Consider the following 21,356-nt stretch of genomic DNA (forward strand, 5'->3'; position numbering starts at 1 on the left):
CAGGGGGTTCGACCTTGCTTGGAAAGCCAGATCACAGGCCAGACTTTGGATAGGTGTATGCCTGTGAAAGAAAGTTGTAAGGTCATTGGGACTACTGCAGTTAATGCGTTGTAATACTTTTATTGGACTAGTTCATCGTTCGTTAATGAAGGGAAGTTAGTGCCAGGTTTATAAGATTTTTGGCTCTGTGCATTGGTAATTTAACCTTCTCCCTTGTGTTTAAGTTTTTAAAAACTGTTAATTGGAAGTAAAGAACACAGATTTTTAATCTCAAAGTTTAAAAAGGCTTGATTTTGATATAACTTTACACTCAGAGAAGCACTGCTAAGAATAGTACATAAAAAGAACTTCCGTATACTTAGATTTGCCAGTCGTTCACATTTTGCCTCATTTGTTTTATCATGTATATATGTACTCTCTGTTTATATATTTCCCCTAATTAATTTACAGATATAACACTCCTTTATCCATAGTTTTATTTTTTCCCAAGAACAGGTCTTTCTTTTCTTTTCTTTTTTTTTTTTTTTTTGAGAGGGTGTCTCACTCTGTCGCCCAGGCTGGACTGCAGTGGCGCGACTTCAGCCCACTGCAAGCTCCACCTCCCAGGTTCATGCCATTCTCCTGCCTCAGCCTCTCGAGTAGCTGACACTACAGGCGCCCACCACCACGCCCCGCTGATTTTTTGTATTTTTGGTAGAGATGGGGTTTCACCGTGTTAACCAGGATGGTCTCGATCTCCTGACCTCGTGATCTGCCCACCTCAGCCTCCCAAAGTGTTGGGATTACAGGCGTGAGCCACCGAGCCTGGCCAGGTTTTTCTTTTCAATCAGCACAGAATATTGGTCAAATCCGGACATTTGATACTGATAGAATGCTGTTACCTAATGCACATTCCATGTTCAGATTTCCTCAATTGTCCCAACAATGGCCTTCATAGCTATTACTCCTTTCTGTTTACTTCCCCAGCCACCCTGGATCTAATCAAGGATCATGTGTTATATTTAGTTGTCATAACTCTTTAGTTTTCTTTCATCTCCAGTAGTTCCTCAGCGTTAGTTTTTCATGTCTTGGCTTTTGGCTTTTTTTTTTTTTTCCTTATTCTAAACCCACAGCCAACATCATAATGTCTTGGTATTTTTGAAGAGTTCATTTCAGTTATTTCATAAATCGTGTTCTTCAGTTTGAGTTTTCAGAGGTTTCTTCATGATTAGATTCTGTTAATGCATTTTTGCTAGGAATACCACAGAAGTAATGTTGTGTCTTCTCAGACATCGTATCAAGAATTGGTCTGTCTTGTTTTTGGTGATACTAACTTTGATTACTTTATTAAGGTAATGTTTGGTAGGTTAATTGGCTATAAAGTTACTGTTTTCTCCTTTGTTATTAAGAAGTAATTTGTGGGAAATGTTTTTAGATTATGTATATACCCTGTTTCTTACCAAAGTTTTATCCAGTAGTTTCACATCCATTGATGGTTCTTGCCTGAATCAATTATTAGTAGGATGATTGCAAGGTGATGATTTTCTGACTCATAATTCTTCTACGTGTTAGTTTGCATTCTACTATAAGAAAGAACTTTCTCTCCTCACTGTTGCCTACTTAATAAGGACTCATCGTTGTTTTTTTATTCTAAGGTACTCTTATTATTTATTTTGAGGCTCAAATTGGCTTATATTTGGCTGGTGGGAGCACCCTTAAGCTGTAATTTGTACACGTGCTATCATTCTTTGAGCCCTTTCTTACTTTCTGGCATAAGATATTCCAGGCTCATCTTGTACTTAGCCTGTTCCAGCCTTGGAATTAGCCATTTCTCCAAGTAGCCCTTATTCTTTTTGGCTGGGAATAACGTTTATAAACTAAAATCTCTCAGCACAGTAGAGCTAAGAAATATAAGTAAATAAATAAACAAACATATCTACATCTGTTTATGTCTGTGTGTATTTGTGTGTTTATCACCATGATTTTATATTGATACCAAAAATTTCATTCAACACCACAGGCCTAGTCTTGCCCCTTCCATATTTGTAACACCCTTCTCCAACAGTAAGAACCTGGTTCCCGTTATCTACGAGTATGTACTCATTTGCTCAATTCTATAATCAGAGAATATAGTTCCAGAATTGTAAGAACCATACCATTGTAAAGAAAACCCCTTATAACTAGAGTTCAAACTTGTGTACAGTTCTTTTTGTCTGTATGCTGACAACATAAAAAGTACTATGTTAAAAAGTTACTTGGTTTAGTTTTAGTCTCCCTTTTAATACACTTATTTGACATAAAGTTTGTTCATTTGTTTGTGTTTGATTTCCGTTTTAGATTATTATTATTTTTTTTTGAGATGGAGTTTTGCTCTGGTACCCAGGCTGGAGTGCAGTGGCACAGTCGCGGCTCACTACTCCGCCTCCCAGGTTCAATTGATTCTCCTGCCTCAGCCTCCTGAGTGGCTGGAATTACAAGCGTGGGCCACCATGCCTGGCTGATTTTTGTATTTTTAGTAGAGATGGGGTTTCACCATGTTGGCAGGCTGGTCTCGAACTCCTGACCTCAAGTGATCTGCTCACCTTGGCCTCCCAAAGTGCTAGGATTACAGGTGTGAGCCACCGTGCCCGGCCCCAGTTTAGATTTTTAAAATCTCATCCTTACTGATTTTATTTTGCTTTTGAGTATATAAAACATTATCATGGTTCCAAAAGTTAAAACTATACAAAAAGCTGTACTAAACAGTGTCACTACTAATGCCTGCCACTCATTCCTATCCACCCCCTGTAGATAACCAATTTCATTAATTTCTGATTGATCTTTCCTGTGTTTCTTTTTGTAAAGAAAAGCAGATGGGTGTTTTCTTCCCCGCCCCCCCCACAAAAGATAGCAAACTAAATGCATTCTTTTGGACTTCTTTTTTTTCATTTGGCTGTATATCCTGGATGTCACTCCATGTTTGTAGGAATTTTCCTTATTCTCTTTTTTAAAACAGCTTCTAGTACTTCATTTGCGGATGTGCCACAGTGAATTCAACCCATCTCCTGTGTGTGGGCATTTAGGTTGTTTCCAATATTTGTAGTTACAAATAATGCAGCAGTTAATACCCTTGTACAAAGATATTTTTGTATTATCAGGTATCTTCAGGGAAGAACATACAAAAAAATTAACTTTTTAATTGTGTGAGCAGTAACATGTAAGATAATACTTCAAGCTATTTGTCTGCCTACTCCAAACTTCCCTTCCGCTGCGGTCTTACAAATGTATCCAAGGCTGTTGAAGTGAAATACTTATCTATCATAATTATTTTTCTGTTGGGAAACCTTGAAATTAGAGAGCTGGAAGTAGCCTTGGGGACGTTTTTTGTCAAGTAGTAGCTGATCATAGACCCTGGGTCAGGGTTCGTTTTAAGCAGTTAACTGTTCCTTGTACACACTCACCAGTGCTCTTCTGCCACCTCAGCTCAGACCAGCTGTTTCGGATATTTCTCGCTTACATTTTATTTAATTCACAATAGGTTCCTTCATGCTGAACTGTTGACTGGTCACTCCCTGGAGTTATAGAATGGCAGTAGAACAAGACAGTTCTACATGGGATAGAAATAAGGATTTCAGCATCTGTTTTCTCTAATAGGCCTCAGAGGATTGATGGTTATGAACTGTAGATCGTCAGAGGAATGGCATCTTGGATTCCCAGATGATGCTGCTGGTCCCCTTCGGTGATTTGTTTGTTTGAGACAGGATCTTGTTTTGTTGCCCAGACTGGAGTGCAGTGGCACTATCTCAGCTCACAGCAACCCTTACCTTCCATGCTCAAGTTATTTTCCCATTGTAGAGACGAGGTCTCACTATGTTGCCCAGGCCGATCTAGAACTCCTGGTCTCAAGCAGTCCTCCTGCCTTGGCCTCCAAAGTGTTGGGATTACAGGCATGAGCCACTGTGCCCAGCCCTCTCAGCGATTAATGACATCTAGTCTTTTGTTCCAGCTAGTGAACATTGGAGTAGACGAGAGACGTCCTCCTGCATTGCTAGATAACCATGTAAAAGGTTGGCTAGCATAGCTTCCCATCAGAGGGGCCACAGATGGATTACATATGTGTTGAAATAAATGATCCCCTCAGCCTAGAGGTGGCTGTGCTCCCAGACAAATCATTTCTGGCTGTGAGAAGCCTCTTCAGTTAATGTGCATATGTCATACAGATATTATTTTCTGTGTGTGCCCTGACATGGGAAAGGTTGGGAAGGTAGGCTAGAGCACAGTCCCAAAATTAGCCTCTAAGAACCAAAGATATTGCTCCTTAAATAGAACCAGGTAATAGAGTGAAGAGGAATTGAATTATTTAGGGTAGAGGTTAAAACCTACTTGTCCATAAAAATAAGCTGATAACCATATATTTAATCTGGTGTGATATGAAATTCTTACTCGCCTCTTTGCTAAAACAAAAGTTAGAAATTAAAATATATTTCTAAGTGACTTGGCTTGTAACCCCATTTTATTGGATATTGGAATATGAAACAGTTCACATTAATGAACTTAGCATCTTTGTTCGTTTGAATTTTGACATTTTATTCATTGCTATACTGATAATGTACTGGCAGTGAACTAAATGAAGTAGATACCCAGGGTATATTTTGGTTGATTAGATTAGTGAACCAGGATTTAATGTCTCTTCCGAATACTTCTGAGTTTGATGTATTCTAATAAAGTTTTGACACTTGAGTTTCTTCTGTACTTAAATGCCATTCTGTTATCTAAACCTTATCTCTTAAAATATGCTTCTCAAATGCATTTTTCCTGAAGTATTTTACACCGGATACATAAAATTCAATGATTCTGACATTTAAGGTGGTTATAACAGTTACATCAATTTTGAAATAAGCTTATTAAAATTGAGTATTTGATGTTTTGAATACAATTTAATTTTAGGTCTGGTATAGGAGGAGTTTGAGGGAGTGGAACTGACATTCACTGAGTGCTTTGCATTGATTAGGCCCTGTGCTGTGTGCACTTTATGTAGTTTGTCTCGTGAAATCCTTACCATAGCCATGTGAGGTAGAAGGTGGGATTTGACCCATTTTACAGAGAGGACGCAGGCTCTGAAACGAACTTAGCTTAAGGTCATAGACTAAAATGGTAGAGCTACAACTTTAAGACAGTTGGTTCTGAAGCCCGTGCTTGGTTCATTATGTCACATGACCTGTATCGTATTTGTTTTGAGTCTACAGAGGAACAAATTCCTACAAAGGCAACTCATTCTGTTTGGTACATTTTTGTGTAAAAGAGGGAAGGAATTCTTCTGGAAGGGTTCAAGGGCAGGTGATAAAGGAATTTGCCTGGTTCAACCAAAACAATGTGGAGCAGAGTTTCCTGGTCACTGTGCCCCTTCCTTTTTAGGTCAGTTGTGGAACAATTTGCTAGGAATTTTGTGAGAAAATTGTGAGTGGTTCCAGCTACAAAGGCCTGGGATCAGGCATTGCTGGGCATAATGGGGATCAAGTCATGCTGGCTGAGGAATATGTCAGAACTCTTGTAGTAAAGAGAAATATAAACAGAATTAGTAATGTTCTCAGCTCTTATAATTGTTTAGAAGCATTTTTTCAAGTTCAACCTTCAGTAAAACCTGGGGTTTCCTAGAATGCTCATTAAGTAACATAATCCAAAGAAGCAAAAGGAATGAAAGATAAGGCTTTGTGCCTTTTAATGAAGAGAAAAGGGATTTCTGCCACTGTTTATGGCACTTTCCTAAGGATCTTTACCTAGAGTTTTGGATTTCTTTGGAAATAGCGCCTCTGACAATTTGAAGATTTTAAACTTGTTACTGAGTTATTGTTAGGAATGATGTTTGTGCTCGAGAATTAGGTTGTCCTGAGGTAGAGGTGGCACACCTAGATTTGAGTTATTAAAATATTGATGTGATACAGAAAGATTTAGTCCGAAGGACAATTACAGCTTAGTTGAAGATAAATAGCAAGTCTTTACTGTCACTACTTCTGTTGTAGAGAGAATAGTAGTCATTGGATAGCTTTGAATCCTACTGGACAAAACCTTTTGAAGTTTCTTTTCCATCCTCACTTTTCCTAAACAACAGATCAGTCATTCCAGTGAGTTGTTTGGTGGTTGTGGATGGTGCTGCGTCACTGATACTGCTCCCTCTGTAAGTGGTGGTCTGGTTATGTGTTGCTGCATAACAAATAGCCATACATCCTAGAAACCTAAAGCAACCATTTTATTTTGCTTATAATTTTGCAGGCCAAGAATTCAGGAAGAACTTGGCTGGGATTGCATCAGGTGGAGAACATGGGCTCACAGAGTTAACAGACTCTGTGCGTTGAGAAGACACTTTGGAAGAGGATGTTCCAGAGTCTTCTTAACTCACCTGTCTGGTACCTCTATGCTCTGTGGTGTCTCTCTGTCCCCCAGTGGTGTCATAATCTCCCCAGTCTCCCTGCACATGGTTTGGTCTTCTCTTAGCATGTTGGTCTCTGGGTAATTAGACTTCTTACATGGCGACTGACTTTCCCAAGAGCAAGCATTTCAAGAGCAAGAGGGAGCTGTGCATTTCATAAGGCCCAGAGTTGCAGGTTGACATAGAACCACTTCTGCCATAATCAGTGTGTCGGGGTAGTCACAGAGCCTGCCCAGATTCAGAGAATGAGGACATAAACCTGTCTCTCCATGGGAAGAATGTCAAAGAATTTGTAGCCATCTTTAATCTACCATTAGCCATTAAGCAAAAAGGAGAGGATTGTTATGACAAATGCTGAACTGACTTTACCAGCAAATGTAAGTCTGCTTATCTAATGATTCAGAAGAGACTGGTTGTCAGAAATAAGACAGGGATAGAGGCAAAAGAGGAAAGTGGGAAAATTTTTTGTGGGAAAGTAGAAAGGCAACCAAGATAAGCTTTGCTTCATAATTTTATCTTTCCTGCCTTGGACCTGAAGTCTTGGTACTGTGATCTTGGCCTTGAGTCCCAGGCTGCCACTTCTGACCACTTTGGATTTGGTGGTCATGCCTTGTCTCCTCCCCAGTATTGGGACCTCTGGTTGGCTTCCTGAGCTCTACATTGGTCACCGCTTTGGCCCTGAGTACCTCCCGTTGCCCTTTATGAGAACTCTCCTGTTGCCCTGTTCCCTGGGAACCCTAACCATCCCCTCTCAGAATGAGCAGCATTGTCGGGGCTGGGGAGACATCAGACACTGATTTTGGCTGCACTCGGGCTGCCTGGGCACCTTGGCAGTTGCTTCGTGTAGCTTGATTCCTTCTTTTCTGGATTACATTACGGCTCAGTTCTTGCTCTCTTTTTGTGACTTCACCAACTCCTCCCCCTAATAATTTCAAGGGATTCAAGTTATAGATAGAAGAGACTTCTCAACTTTTAGTCTAGAATAGGCTTGTGAACATGCAGTTCAGAGAGGATTTACAGTGTACAGAAGATTTTGTCTTGCTCCTTAAGTATCTAAAAGTGTTTCATTTGGAAGGTAAGTTAGGTCTGTCTGGAATACATTTTTACTTACATGTACTGGAATATTTATAGAATTTTTATGATGATGCTGGCCTATCCTCCAGTTTTAAGAGGAATAACACTTTTACTATTGATACTTTCATGGTGTGTTTGTGTGTTTTAATAACTGCTGCAAAATTTCAAAATTTTTGTTGATTGTAGTTTTATAGATCCATAGAGTTATAATCTTGGATTTTGATTTAACTTTCCACTCACTCTTGAAAATTCAGAATAAGTTCATTTTATTAGGACAACTTTATAATACCAGTATATTTAAATTAAAAACACTTTAAATTTAATTATTATTATAAAAGAAATGATGCTGTTTGAAAAACTTTAAACAGTATAGTGGCTCCTATCCCCATCTCATTCCTTTTACATAACTGATAACAGCTATTTCCAGTCTTTAAAAAATTTATATGCAGGTATGTAATACATACATAGACTCAGAAACACATAGCATGTTATCTTTTTAAAACAAAAGTTTTAGTCTCCTGGACGACTGCTTTGTAACAGTCAGTTCATTGAAACACTCTATGAGTTTAATTTCCAGCCCTATCACTTAGTAATTTAGCAAATTACATTACTTCTCTGTGCCTCAGTTTCCTCATCTGTAAAACAGGCCAAATAATGGTCTGTACCTCATTGGATTGTAGAGGATTAAATAGCACCTGTTTATAGCAGACAGGATGTACTATACAAATGTTAACTAAATGAAAATGAACCTGCTTTAAAAACATACCCTAGATGTTTCCTTATGGGTTGCTAATATTTTTAGAGTGTTGCACTTTAAAAATTGTGTAGGGGGGTGGTTTCTGAGTTTCACTGTTGTAGCAGCATGTTTGTCTGTAATGATCCTGAACGGTAATTCCACGCACTTCCCACGCCCTTGTTGCAGTGAGTTGCTATTACTGATGGGCAATGTGGTAGGAATGTGTTTGTGTCTCAGGGATGATGGCAGGCAAGAAAAACTTGAAAACCATTGGTTTAGGAAATTATACTACATTAGCAGTTAATATTTTTGTTAAGCCTTTTAAGAGACTTAGGTAGAAAGTAGAGTTGGAAGAATTTTATTTATGGAGGAGGATGATATGATTGTTTCATCTAACTTTTGCCAATCCTTACGTTCTTTAAATTATTTTATTTTGAGACAGGGTCTTGCTTTGTCACCCAGACTGGAGTGCAGTGGTGTGATCTCAGCTCACTGGAGCCTTGACTTCCTGGGCTCACGGGATTCTACCGCCTCAGCCTCTGGAGTAGCTGAGACCACAGGTGTGCACCACCATGCCCGCCTAACCTTTTTTTTTTTTTTTTTTTTTAGTAGATACGGGGTTTCCCTGTGTTGCCCAGGCTGGTCTCGAACTCCTGGGCTCAAGCAGTCCTCTCACCTTGACCTCCCAAAGTGCTGTGATTACAGGTGTGAGCCACTGTGCCCAGCAGGTTCTTTGAATAATTTTGTAATTTAGAGGGAACATGATCATCAACTACTCTTCATTTTACACTAAGGAAATAGACCCAGAATGGTAGTGATGTTCTCTCTTCTGTAGCTAGTAATGGTAGAGCCAGTACTAGAATCCCAGTCATCTGATCCTCCTCTTCTTTCTGAATTCTCGAGAAGATAAAGAGCCTTCTCTCCCAATTGAAACAGCTGGTGAATAATGGATGCACTATATATGGCTTACCTGTCCGTGCTATGTGCTTAAACTATTCTGTGTAGAGACGGTGATGAAGTTGTGTCATAAGCAGTCATGTATGACCTTTTGTCCAAAAATTTAGAATTCCAGACTTGTTGGTAGGCCTCGAATATCAAATATCCTCTATTATGAGATTCTCTATATGCATACTAAGAGGATGTTGAAGATCAGTGGCTATGTAAAAATAACATATTCAGTGTGGATGTGCTTTTGTTCTAAGAACTCCTTTTCTTGTGAACACAACCTGAAAAGATTCATGTGTAACTAGGCCTCTATAGGCACAGAACTCCCCGGTTTCTGCTCCGGTCTCTCTTGATAAAGGGCCATCCTGCCCTTCCGTTTGGAAGTATAGCATGGACTAAACCACTTTTGGCCTCTAGGTCACTTAGATGCCTTTGTGCACCTTCAGTTATCTGGTTTTCAGGAGAGTTAAATGTTTAGGTGGTTTTAGGAGGAAGACTTGAGTCTGAGGCATGTTTTAGAGGCTGGGGCTCTTCCCACCCTCCCCATGGCCGAGCATATGTGATAGCTCCTACCTTCTGGAGAATGGCTCTAGCTCAGGAGAGGATAGAGCTTCTTCATCTCCTCCATACAAAGGGGCCCTCCTGCCAACTTGAAGAACTTGAGGCTGAGGTGAGAACAGGGATAGAAGAAGATTCTGAAGCTGTAGCTGAAAAGGAGGCAGTGAAAGGAGCCTAGTTAGTGCCAGCCTCTGGGCCAAGAGGTGAGACACTGCGGTCAGGGTTGGAAGAATCCAAGCAAACCGAAGAAATTTGCTGGAGGACAGGGTATCTTGGTTTGAGGAAATTTTACAATCTGAGTAAAAGATGAGTTTCATTTATGAGACTCCCAATCACGGTGCTGTGGCCAAGTGTAACAGTGTGAGAGGTAAATTGCATGGCTTCCTTTTCCTTGACATCACCTTGAAGTGTAATTGGGTGTATTAAAGAGCCCTTATAAATTCCCAGATTTCACTTTTTGAGCCTTCACAAGTGTCTGTCGTTATCACCCTTTCTCTCAAGTACTAGCATTTAAGATTAAAAAAATAAACACTTTGGTTTAATATTTTTGTGTTTTGCTGAATAGATACTATATTCAGAGCCTAAAATATTTTTATTACTGTGTGGTTTTATTGCGTGGGGATATGTATAAGTATGTGTGTGTATATGAGTATTTCAGCTATATTATGTTTCATTTAGGGCTTTACAGACAACCCTGGAAACCTTTAATACTGTTTCCATGGGAGATGTGTTTATCCTGCAGGTAAACTTTTGAATCTCATCTATCTGTAAATTGAAACTACCTTTTATAATAAGATAGTCCCCCTAAAGGTGATTAAAATAAATGGTTTTAAGATTATCTGTAGTATTGTTTGATTTGTACAATTACCTGTTCTATTCTTAACAATAATTGAGAGTTTAATTGAAAGCAATGTTTTTCATTCTATTTTATATTTGCCCTGGGTACATTAAAGGTTCTTGATTTGGATGAAGTGTGTATAAACAGAGTGAATATTCCCCAAAGCAATGCCATCTATTGGCTTCAGAATCCCTCATAATACCCTATCCTCTGTATCTTTCTAGCCTTCAAATGTTTATCTGGTGTGACTGTATTATGCCCTCAGAGAGTACTGTATGTTGCCCAGGCTGTCCTCGAACTCTAGGCTCAAGTGATTCTTCTGCCTCAGCCTCCCAAGTAGCTGGGACTACAGATGCAATCACCACCACACTTGGCAGGTAGTAAAGTGGGTTTTTTTGTTTTGTTTTGTTTTTGAGATATATTAAAAGGCACAGTCCACAATAACTTGTTTCCAATGATTTTGGAAGTCAATACTTTATTCCCTTTTACTTTCTCTCCTTAAGTATCTGTCTGTCTAATTGACGCACAGTTCACATAACATAAAATTAACCATCTTAAAGTGAACAATTCAGTGGCATTTAGCATATCCACAATTGTTTTTACAACTACCATCTCTGTCTAGTTCCGAAACATTTTCACAACCCCAGAATGAACTCTATACCAATTTAACAGTTACTTCCCATTCTCTTGACCTCCTCAGTCTTAGAGTTTTTTGGTTTTTTAAAATGTGTAATTGAATTGAGAAATTAAAAAAAAAATAAAGCCTTGTGAGATAGTTGATATTATAAGACTAGCTTTATAATACCCTGTTATAAATGCAGTAACATGAAGAAATGTGTTCATGCACATTAAGTGGGGAAAAGGAGATCATCAAATTGTGTGTACTATGTGTAGGTTTACAATCCTAGAGTGAGGAAAAAAGGAACACTTGGTAGGAAACATACGCAAAACAAAGTCACGGGGATTCTGCTCTAGATTTCTTTTTCCTTGTACAAAGGAGGGACAAAATCCTCCATAATTAAAAAAATATCTCTGGGTAGTTAAAAACTTGGGCCTAGGCCAGGTGCAGAGGCTCATACCTATAATCTGGGCACTTTGGGAGGCTGACGCATGGAGGATTGCTTGAGCTAAGGGATTCAAAACCAGTCTAGGCAACATAGTGAGACCCCGTCTCTACCAAAAAAGAAAAACAGAAAATTAGCCAGGCGTGGTGGCAGATCCCTGCTACTCCGGAGGCTGAGGTGGGAGGATCAGTTGAGCCTGGGAGGCAGAGGTTGTAGTGACCTGTGATCATGCCACTGCACTCCAGCCTCTGCAACAGAGTGAGACCCTTTCTCAAAACAAAACAAAAACGCAACCTTGTAATGTAATTATTTCAGGATAATATTAACCTATAGGAGTTTTTTTCTCCTAGATTTGAGTTACAGTCGTCCTTCCTTCCCTCCCTCCCTCCCTGCTCCCTTCTTTCCTTCCTTCTATCCATTTTTTGTTTTTGTTTTTGAGGCATGGTTTGCTCTTTCACCCAAACTAGAGTGCAGTAGTGCAATCATGGCTCATTGCAGCCTCACCTTCCTGGGCTCAATTGATCCTCCCATGTGGCTGAGACTGCAGGCACGCGCCACCACACCGGCTAATTTTTGTATTTTTCATAGAGATGGGGTTTCACCATTTTACCAAAGCTGGTCTCGAACTCCTGGACTCAAGCAATCTGCCTGCCTCAGCCTCCCTAAGTGTTGGGACTACAGGCATGTACCAGTGCACCTGGCCCCAAAGTTCTTAATATTTACTAAGCTTTGCTGGAGAAACAAAATATTAATGTTCATAATATCTCAGTCCTCCAAATCATACCTTAAACCATGAATAGCTGTTCAAGTGAGCTGTTTCCTAGTTTACTTTTTATTTTGTAAAATACATTTTATTGGGCTTTCTCTTCAAACTGTAAAAACATCATATTCTCATTGCTGTAAGGCAAACACCATGGGGGGAGTGCAAATAAAAAGCCAGCAGTCTCCCTCACAGTAGTCTTCCCAAGTACTTGCCTAACAGAGTTGTTTTAGCAGTTTGGTAGGTATTCTTCCACACCTTTCTGTCATGTGGTTTACATGCACATGTAACAAAATTAGACCCAGTTGAGTAAAAAATGCCTTCGGTGCCTTCAAGGATGGCCCTGATAGTGAATATAAATATATGAATGCACTAAGAAAAGGGAAGGCGTTTGGCAAGTAGAAGGGGATTTCACCACTCAAAGCTTTCATGTTCAAAACTAAAGTTCTGCGCTGGCCAAACTGTGGAGTCCCTCAGGCAGTAATCACTGTGCTCTTCTATTCTCACCTCCTGTCCCATCCTCTCATACAAATATGGGATGAACATAGTCAAAGGTTTATTTAACTCATTAATGAGGGCACCAGTAGTAAGATGGTAAAGCTGGCTCCACGGGTATTTGGGAACTGAATGTGTATAGACAGTGAAGATAAAAGCGTTGAAATAAAATTGCTAGGTTAGATACAAAATCGGTTAATATCCTACAGGGTAGTATAACTATAACCTTTGGAGTCTGCTGGACAGAAATTATTTAAAAACTACATTACCTATAACTTCGTGGAATTTGGGTCCTAGTCAAGTAAACAGGTCAGTGGTACTATAATTAACTATCTTTGGGAGGAGCTATTAAACAGTGTTTCAGTATACATTGAAGGGGCTTATAGTTCTCCATTCACCTTATTTCCAGTTTTGGTTCTTTTTTTTTTTTTTTAACAGTGAGAAAGGCCTGTTGTGATACAGAATTGGGCAAGAGAAATGTAGGTAGAGACCAGATCTTGGAAGAGATGTGTATCCTAAACTAAGAAATTTAAACTTTCTCTTCCACAAATATTTATTGAGCGTCTACAACGTGCTAGGTGGTTACTGTGATCCCGTGTAGTTGTGCTGCAGTGCTCCTCCCATGCCTCTAGGAGGCTGACTAGTGGTTCCAAAGGGGTTGTATTAGGAAGTCGCCTGGGAAGCTACTTTGCACAAAATATTCTTTGTACTTCTTTCCCCACCCCAATGTAGATATACTTGAGTAGAACATAGGTGTTTTCAAAAAGCTTTCCAGGTGATTTTGCTATCCCTCCCTTTTGAATATCATTGTTACTTACATAGGACTTATTAAAAAATGAATGAGTAAACAGCAAGCAAAATTTTAATCAATATTTCGTTTCCATACCTTCTTGCCTTCCCCACCGCTATAATACATCAACTAAAATAATTAATGCCTTGATTATACCATCAGCAAGAATTATGTGCAGTTGTCATATATTTTATGCAACTAAGAATTACTTTAGGAAAACTAGGCTTAGTTTCCTGATTATAACCTTACATTGTGCCTCTTAGTAAATAAACCGAAAGAGTTGTCATTTATAGTGGTATATGACCTACATGGCAGAGACATGTGATTAAATGACTAGACTTTAAAAAATGTTTTTTAATAGGAAAATAGACTGTCGTTGACTGGTCAGAGACTGTGGCAAAAGGGAATAAGTAATAAAGGAGACAAGTGTATATGTGTTTAACGTGGTTAAGCTATTTGAGTTGAGTCAGCAATTAAAATGAGCCGCTGTTGTGGACATGCATTTAAATTCTTTTCAGTATAACTTAATTAGGCAGCCATTTTGTGTAAATGCATTCAAAAAGCATGGATTTGCAACTTCAGCATTCCTATATAGCCATGGAATTTATAACTTAATCACAGGAAAATGGGGAGAAATTGGGAAGTAACATGATACAATTGGTATATTGTGTATTTTTCTTTTTATTAGTGTGCCGGTCCAACAAAAGCCCTTGGGTCTGTTTGACTTGTTCAAGTGTCCACTGTGGAAGGTAGGTGAAATACTTATTACTTCACTGCCCTATTTGTTTTTTAAAATTTGTCTTTAAGCTTTATGTCAGAGTTTTATTGATTTGGGTTTAGTACCATTGTTAATCATAATGCATAATTCTCTGTAGGGCTTCCTTCTCCAGTTGAATCCCTTTGTTCTGTGATACAACCGGGGAAAACATCTGGGAGAGAAAATATTGATTTTCTCATTGATACTCAGAAGAATTATTGATATTGATACTCAGAAGAATTAGTTTGATGACCAAGACAATTTGTTAGTAATATTTGAGTGGAAAGATGAGCTAAGGGAATTCTTGAAGTACAAGTTTACCTAATGGTTGTTTTTTAAACCTTTTATTAGGGTAAAATTTAAGCACACACAAACAGAGATGGTATAATTGAACCCCCTGTTCCGTTCACCCAGCAATTATCAACACGGGGCAATCTTTTTTCACCTATTACCTTCCCCATCCCCACCTCTACTGACTTTTGAATCAAATCCCAGGTATGATATCATTCTTCTGGGAAAGAAAAACAAACTTAAAATATTTACGGATAAAGGAATTCCTTTTGAAAATGATCTCATTGTGAAGTTCATTATTAATTCCTAAGATATGTCAAATGTTTCATTGTTCCATTAAAACACTACTTTCTATGGACAACATCTTCTGCCTCACCCCACCCCAGTTTAAACCTGAGCATTTCTTCCCAGTTCTTGGCCTCAAAATAATATTATTTAAATAGTAACTCTTCTAGCACAAACTCAAGTAAATATTGTGTATGGTTTTTCGCCTGGTAGCAGCACATTTATTTCCACTGCTCTTCTAGCTTAGAAAATCTACTTTGAATTTACTGTAGAAGTTAATAGCTTAGCAGTAAGGAAATGAGAAATCATACTGAGTTACATAGGCTGAAATATATATTGTATTTATCTGGACTATTTCCCCATTGTTATTTTTAAATCCTCATTGCATGAAGAGAGCATCTTTGTTTGTTCGGTGAAGTTTTGATTTTTCACATTTTGAGTCCTGGAATTATTTTTTCCATGTGCACTTAAGGGTACCTTTGGAATGTTAACTGCATTTCTTAATTGTGGCTGTTGTGGTTTTGAAATCTCTAGGATTTGGGGAACCTGAAAATACTTTGTACAGATAACTTTTTTTAAAAAAAGAAGAAAAGTAGAAGCACTTAAATTCTGCACTTGAAGAGACAGATTCCTCTCCTAGATTTTGAGAGGTGAGAATTATAATGCAATAAAATTTATGTAGTTCTGTTCTCCAGAAGTCTCATAGTGCTCTACAACCTAAATCTTGATGGTCGCGTGCCAATCAAAAGACCTGACAAACTCAAAAATTAGAGATTAATGTTCCTAAACAACAAACTAAAATAGGTTTTGGAAAAATAAATGGAAAAATTTCTAGACTCTGCAGTTGGACTGTTGCCAATTGCAAGCAAGCTTAAATTTAGAAATTTGACATAGTTTTGGAGAAATGTGATGAAGTAGATTAAACAGAAAATTCAGAGTAGCCTGAATTTGGATCTCCATTTTACATAGCTGATTGGTTAATATTCTTTTATCATGCAATCCCAGGTGTTCATTGCCAAATTTATTGATTTTTTGGTAATTTTAGACCACTTGTCTTTAGGGAAATCATAAAGTGAATATTCTTCCCATTAGAAAACATAGTTTATCAATAGCATACATGGGTTATAAATTCTGCTGGTCTTCATGACCCCATCCCATTTAAGTTATTTTTCAAATTTTTGTGATTGTTATTGGAAATTTGTGACGTATGTAGTGAAATTTTTCCTCTTGTGCTGTAGACCAAAATGTCTAGTTAAAATTCAAAACTAGATGAGGGAAATATTTAATTTCCTGTTAGCTAGTTTATACAAAACTGTTAACCTCTTTGACTAATGTATTTAGGTATTAGGCAAAACATTGCTAATCTTAATATCAGTAGTCATACTTCTTACTTTATCTCTGATATGTACCGGAACTATTTATATATCTAGTACATTTAGAAACTACAGTGTTGTAGTTAAACGAACTATATGGACTATGTAAAGATGATGAGTTCTCAAAAATTTGCAAGTGGTAATGTGCTTATTCAGTATTATTACTGTGGCAATGAATTACTGTTGTTTTTCATGGTTGAGTACTATAAATATATGATAAGAATAGGCAATTAAGATGATTAAGTATTGAACCCATATGATACCTTAGAGTTTATCGTTTATTTTTATTTATTTATTTATTGGACAGAGTCTCACTCTGTCACCCAGGCTAGAGTGGAGTGGGATGATCTCGGCTCACTGCAACCTCTGCCTCCTGGGTTCAAGTGAGTCTCATGCCTCAGCCTCCCGGGTAGTGGGATTACAGGCATGTGCCACCAACCGTGGCTAATTTTTGTATTTTTAGTAGAGATGGGGTTTCACCGTGTTGGCCAGGCAAGTTTCAAACTCCTGACCTCAAGTGATCTGCCTGCCTTAGCCTCCCAAAGTGCTGAGATTACAGGCGTGAGCCACTGTGCCCGGCCTTAGCTTTTATTAAATAGTGTTTCTTGACCTATACAGTTACATGTTATCTTGAAATATGTTGTAAATGAGCCTGCCTTCTAAGCAATTGTTGTTTGGATTCTGAATACGTAGTAGTTAAGCATAGAAAGAAGAATGCTAATAAAATAATTGCTAACATTCATTTGTTATGAACTATGGATCATCTAATCACCTAAAAACTCATGACACACAAAGTACTATTACGTCCATTTTACAAATGAGAAAACAAGTACAGAGAAGTTAAATAATTCATCCAAGCTCTCATGCCCAGAATGTGATAAAGCCTACTTTTGAACCCAGGCAGTCAAGTTTTCGAACTTATCCTCTTAATCATTATTTGACTCTGAAATTCACTTTAGTACAGTTTTATAAACAGAGGACTCAGGTATATGCAAAAGTGTAAAGTACAGGGAAAAAATGGAGAAAGAACATGATCACATTCTGAGTTGGGGTTAATAGTGCCTTGAATGTGCCCAGTTTTCCTGGGTAGAGGGGCTAGATTTGAAGTTGATCCTTCCCAGTTACCATAACTCTCCTACTTTTCTCAAGGTAAGTGTTCCTGGTGCAGTTAAGGTGCCTCATGATGAAAATGTCATCTAAGTCTCTGCATCTGTTTATTTTGGTACCATTTAACCAACATTTGTTTTGACTGAGTTTTCGAGTGGGCCTTCCACACATTGGCTGCTTTCTAGGAGCTGGGAAACGTTGCCTCTTAAGGGTCTTCATGCTGCTAGTCAGTGACAGAATTGTGCAGTCTCTAGATGAAGGCATAGATGAATTTGGATGTACACCATGTGCAGAGGGAGCCTTATTTCAGTTTCATTATGCTTGCTATAATATTAAATCTGAGTTGGAATGTGTTACACAATTTTTATGAACATAATCAACTTTTGATTATGTTTGTCCATGTAGAGAAATAGCAGTTTTTGTAAGCTTAAGGTGATTTGTGTTTTGTTTGGGTTATTTCTAAACAAACATGTTTCCATATGAGAGGAGCTGATTATTCAGGCATTTAAATAAAAGACTGGAAGCTATATTGGTAAGAGTTGGAACATTGTCCTGTTTCTCTGACTCTCACACTTTATGTTAAGCAGCAACTTGAGCAGAGTCTGTGGCCCTGTGGGAAGTGGCTGAGTAATTTACTTAACAGAGCCCTTTGTCTTTGATAATAGCCCAAGTTGGGGATTAGTGGTCTGAGAGAAAAAAAAAGCTATAGTGAAAGCAGCAGCAAAGGAGTTTATAAATAATATCTATGGTGTTGAAACCGATTTGCATAGATTATGCCTTTCCTTGCCTGTGCCTACTCTTATATATAATTAAAAGTTGACTACAGTATTTGGTTGCAAAAAAAGGAGCATAGGCGGGTGGATCACAAGGTCAGGAGATCGAGACAATCCTGGCTAACGTGGTGAAATCCCGTCTCTACTAAAAATACAAAAAAAAAAAAAAATTAGCTGGGCGTGGTGGCGGGCGCCTGTAGTCCCAGCTACTTGGGAGGCTGAGGCAGGAGAATGGCGTGAACCCGGGAGGCAGAGCTTGCAGTGAGCCAAGATTGTGCCGCTGCACTCCTCCAGCTTGGGGGACAGAGTGAGACTCCGTCTCAAAAAAAAAAAAAAAAAAGAGCATATTTTAAGTATTCAATATAATAAATCACTACATAATTGACTGCTGTTACAGGATTTCTTTCTTATTTTGATTTGATTCAAGTTTAATTTTATCATTTCTTACTCCTTTAATTTCCAAAGCAATATTTAAAGTAAATTTTCATTTGGTCTTTGTAAGGTATGTGAATGGCCATGCAAAAAAACATTATGAAGATGCACAAGTACCCTTAACCAACCATAAGAAATCAGAAAAGCAAGATAAAGCTCAGCACACAGTATGCATGGATTGCAGTAGCTACAGTACATACTGGTAAGTTAACATTTTCTGGAAATGGTATTTCTTACTATGTGTGTGCAAGTGTGCTCCCCTCCCCTCCCTTCCCTCAGTCTTTAAGCCAGCTATTACTGCTGTTACCTCCTTTTAGAACTATTAGGATTCACAAAGGACTGGAGCCATCCAGAATGCCTGTCTTTATTCATTCAGATTTTACTTTGCACTGTTCCTTTCAACTTCTAGGCCTCCTCTTCTCTGCCTCCTCTTCTCTCCCACCTCCTGTTCCTCATCCATCCTAGCTTCAGGGAAATAGATCTACTTCTTTGTTGTTATTATAATTTCTTTTTCTTGTGTTATTTTAAATTGAAGGACAATGTGATAACCCATGTTCAAAAGAACTCAACAAACCATGTTCCTCCTGTCCCCTGTCCAGTTAACATTTTTGTCATATAATCTTACAAATTTTAACTGCTTTGTTTAAAAAAAAAGATTGTTCTGACGGTCTCCCTTTTCCCAGTGCAGTTCCACGCTCCTCTTCTACTCCCCCAAAGGTGAACGTCAAGAATTTGGTATGTAGCTTTCCAGGCTATTTTTTCTTTTTTTTTGAGACGGAGTTTTGCTCTTGCTCCCCAGGCTGGAGTGCCATGGTGCAATATCGGCTCACTGCAATCTCTGCCTCCCAGGTTTAAGCAATTCTCCTGCCTCAGCCTCCTGAGTGGCTGGGATTACAGGCATGTGCCACCACGCCCAGCTAATTTTGTATTTTTAGTAGAGACAGGGTTTCACCATGTTGGTCAGACTGGTCTCGAACTCCTGAACTCAGGTGATCTGACTGCCTTGGCCTCCCAAAGTGCTGGGATTACAGGCATGAGCCACCACACCCGGCGCTATTTTTTTTTTTTTTAAGTATCCTTTAAAAAGAGGTTGGCAACAGGTTCTGTTCTCTCTTTATAATATAATATTCATGTCTATTTCATATAAATTACGAAGTAGGTATCTATTTTTGTGACTACGTAGAACTAGGTTATTTAGGTTGTGAGTGATGCTTAATGATCCATATCCATTTGGTTATGCTCAGAAAGTGTATTTTGCAGTTTTAACTTTTGTGTGAAGCAAATTTCTTTCTGTGACTGGTAAATTATGATGAACAATTCTTGTTTTAATCAGTTTTCCCTGGATTCAAAAGGTTGTTGACATTAAAGGGGGGGAATAAGCCATTTAAAGGATCGCCTTAGAGATATTTTTTATTGTCAGACAGCCCTTGAATGTTACATGAAGGCATTATTGGGTAGAGATGGGGATTTTAGATAAGTCCAGATAACACTTTTAATTCACTTTCTACTGAAATGATGTGAGACTCCTTTCCACATTGTCCTTAGTCGATAATTGTATCATAGGAAGGTACCCATCAAAAGGAAGAAGAAAGGGTCAGTGGTTTGCCAGGTCTTTTACTTTTTTTTTTTTTTTGAGACAGAGTCTTGCTCTGTTGCCCAAGCTGGAGTGCAGTGACACGATCTCGGCTTACTGCACGCTCCACCTCCCGGGTTCACGCCATTCTCCTGCCTCAGCCTCCTGAGTAGCTGGGACTACAGGCGCCCGCCACCATGCCCAGCTAATTTTTTTGTATTTTTAGTAGACACAGGGTTTCACCATGTTAGCCAGGATGGTCTCGATCTCTTGACCTCGTGACCCACCTGCCTCGGCCTCCCAAAGGGTCTTTTACATTTTTACAGGTTCAACACCATTAAATTTTGGCTATTGAATAGACATCTTAAGGGTTATTCATTCAGATCACTACTGTTTTTAGTGATCATTTGTGTGGAAGGTGTCCAGACCTGGAGAGAGAGAAGCTAGAGGTAGGTGAAGATTTCAGTAAAAATGAAAATCCTCCCAAGATTTTCACACAAAGGTTAGTGCTCAGTTTATTGGTATTTGCTGTTGTGAAACACTCCTACCAAAGTTAAGCATTAGCCAGGCAGTTAAAGCAAACATTTGCATTCCCCTTTCCCTCAGGAAACTTCCGTACTAGAGTGATGTGGCTACCTAATTCGCAGAACTGTGTGTTTCTGTGTGCTTGTATTTCTGCTTTAGACAACAGAAATTAATATCATTCTTGAAGTATCTGTCTCACATTGTCATGGGCCACATCGTCCTATAGTACCAGATACTGAGAACATTCATTCTTGATTTTCAGTTAGCAATGTGAATGAATTGCTTAATGGGGGACTTTGGAAGTACAATTAAATCGCTGTGTGCTATAACAAGTTTGTCGTTGTTTTCTTGCTGTTGGTAAGATTCTGAGGAAACTAACTCTTTAAGAAAATTTTAATTATCTTGATGGAGTGAAATTATATTCAAGGCCCTTTAAAAATGTAGATTATATATTTTAGTATCTTTATCCATTGCATTTTAGGGGCATATTTTATTAACTAGAAATGGGAATTGAATTGGTTTTATATCGCTATAGTCTACTAAGGTATATGTTGTTTCATGGTGGAATTGGAATTAAATGGAAAATCTTGAACCT

The 21,356-nt window shown here is 38.5% G+C and overlaps 1 protein-coding gene across 3 annotated transcripts in view; it reads left to right on the plus strand.

Annotated features, from left to right (window-relative positions):
• The window catches only part of USP3 (ubiquitin specific peptidase 3), a 94,914-nt gene that overhangs the window by 13,360 nt on the left and 60,198 nt on the right, over nucleotides 1-21,356 (plus strand). The window contains exons 2-4 of one of the 3 annotated variants that reach the window (XM_025389548.1): nucleotides 10,761-10,913; nucleotides 14,334-14,394; nucleotides 18,734-18,865. In XM_025389548.1, coding sequence (XP_025245333.1) covers nucleotides 10,889-10,913; nucleotides 14,334-14,394; nucleotides 18,734-18,865 — 218 coding nt within the window. In that variant the 5' untranslated portion in view covers nucleotides 10,761-10,888. The remainder of the gene's footprint in view (nucleotides 1-10,760; nucleotides 10,914-14,333; nucleotides 14,395-18,733; nucleotides 18,866-21,356) is intronic. The other 2 variants (XM_025389547.1, XM_025389549.1) reach the window with 2 other exon arrangements.

The sequence above is a fragment of the Theropithecus gelada genome, chromosome 7a (assembly GCF_003255815.1).
Source record: "Theropithecus gelada isolate Dixy chromosome 7a, Tgel_1.0, whole genome shotgun sequence".
In the NCBI taxonomy this organism is placed as follows: domain Eukaryota; kingdom Metazoa; phylum Chordata; class Mammalia; order Primates; family Cercopithecidae; genus Theropithecus; species Theropithecus gelada.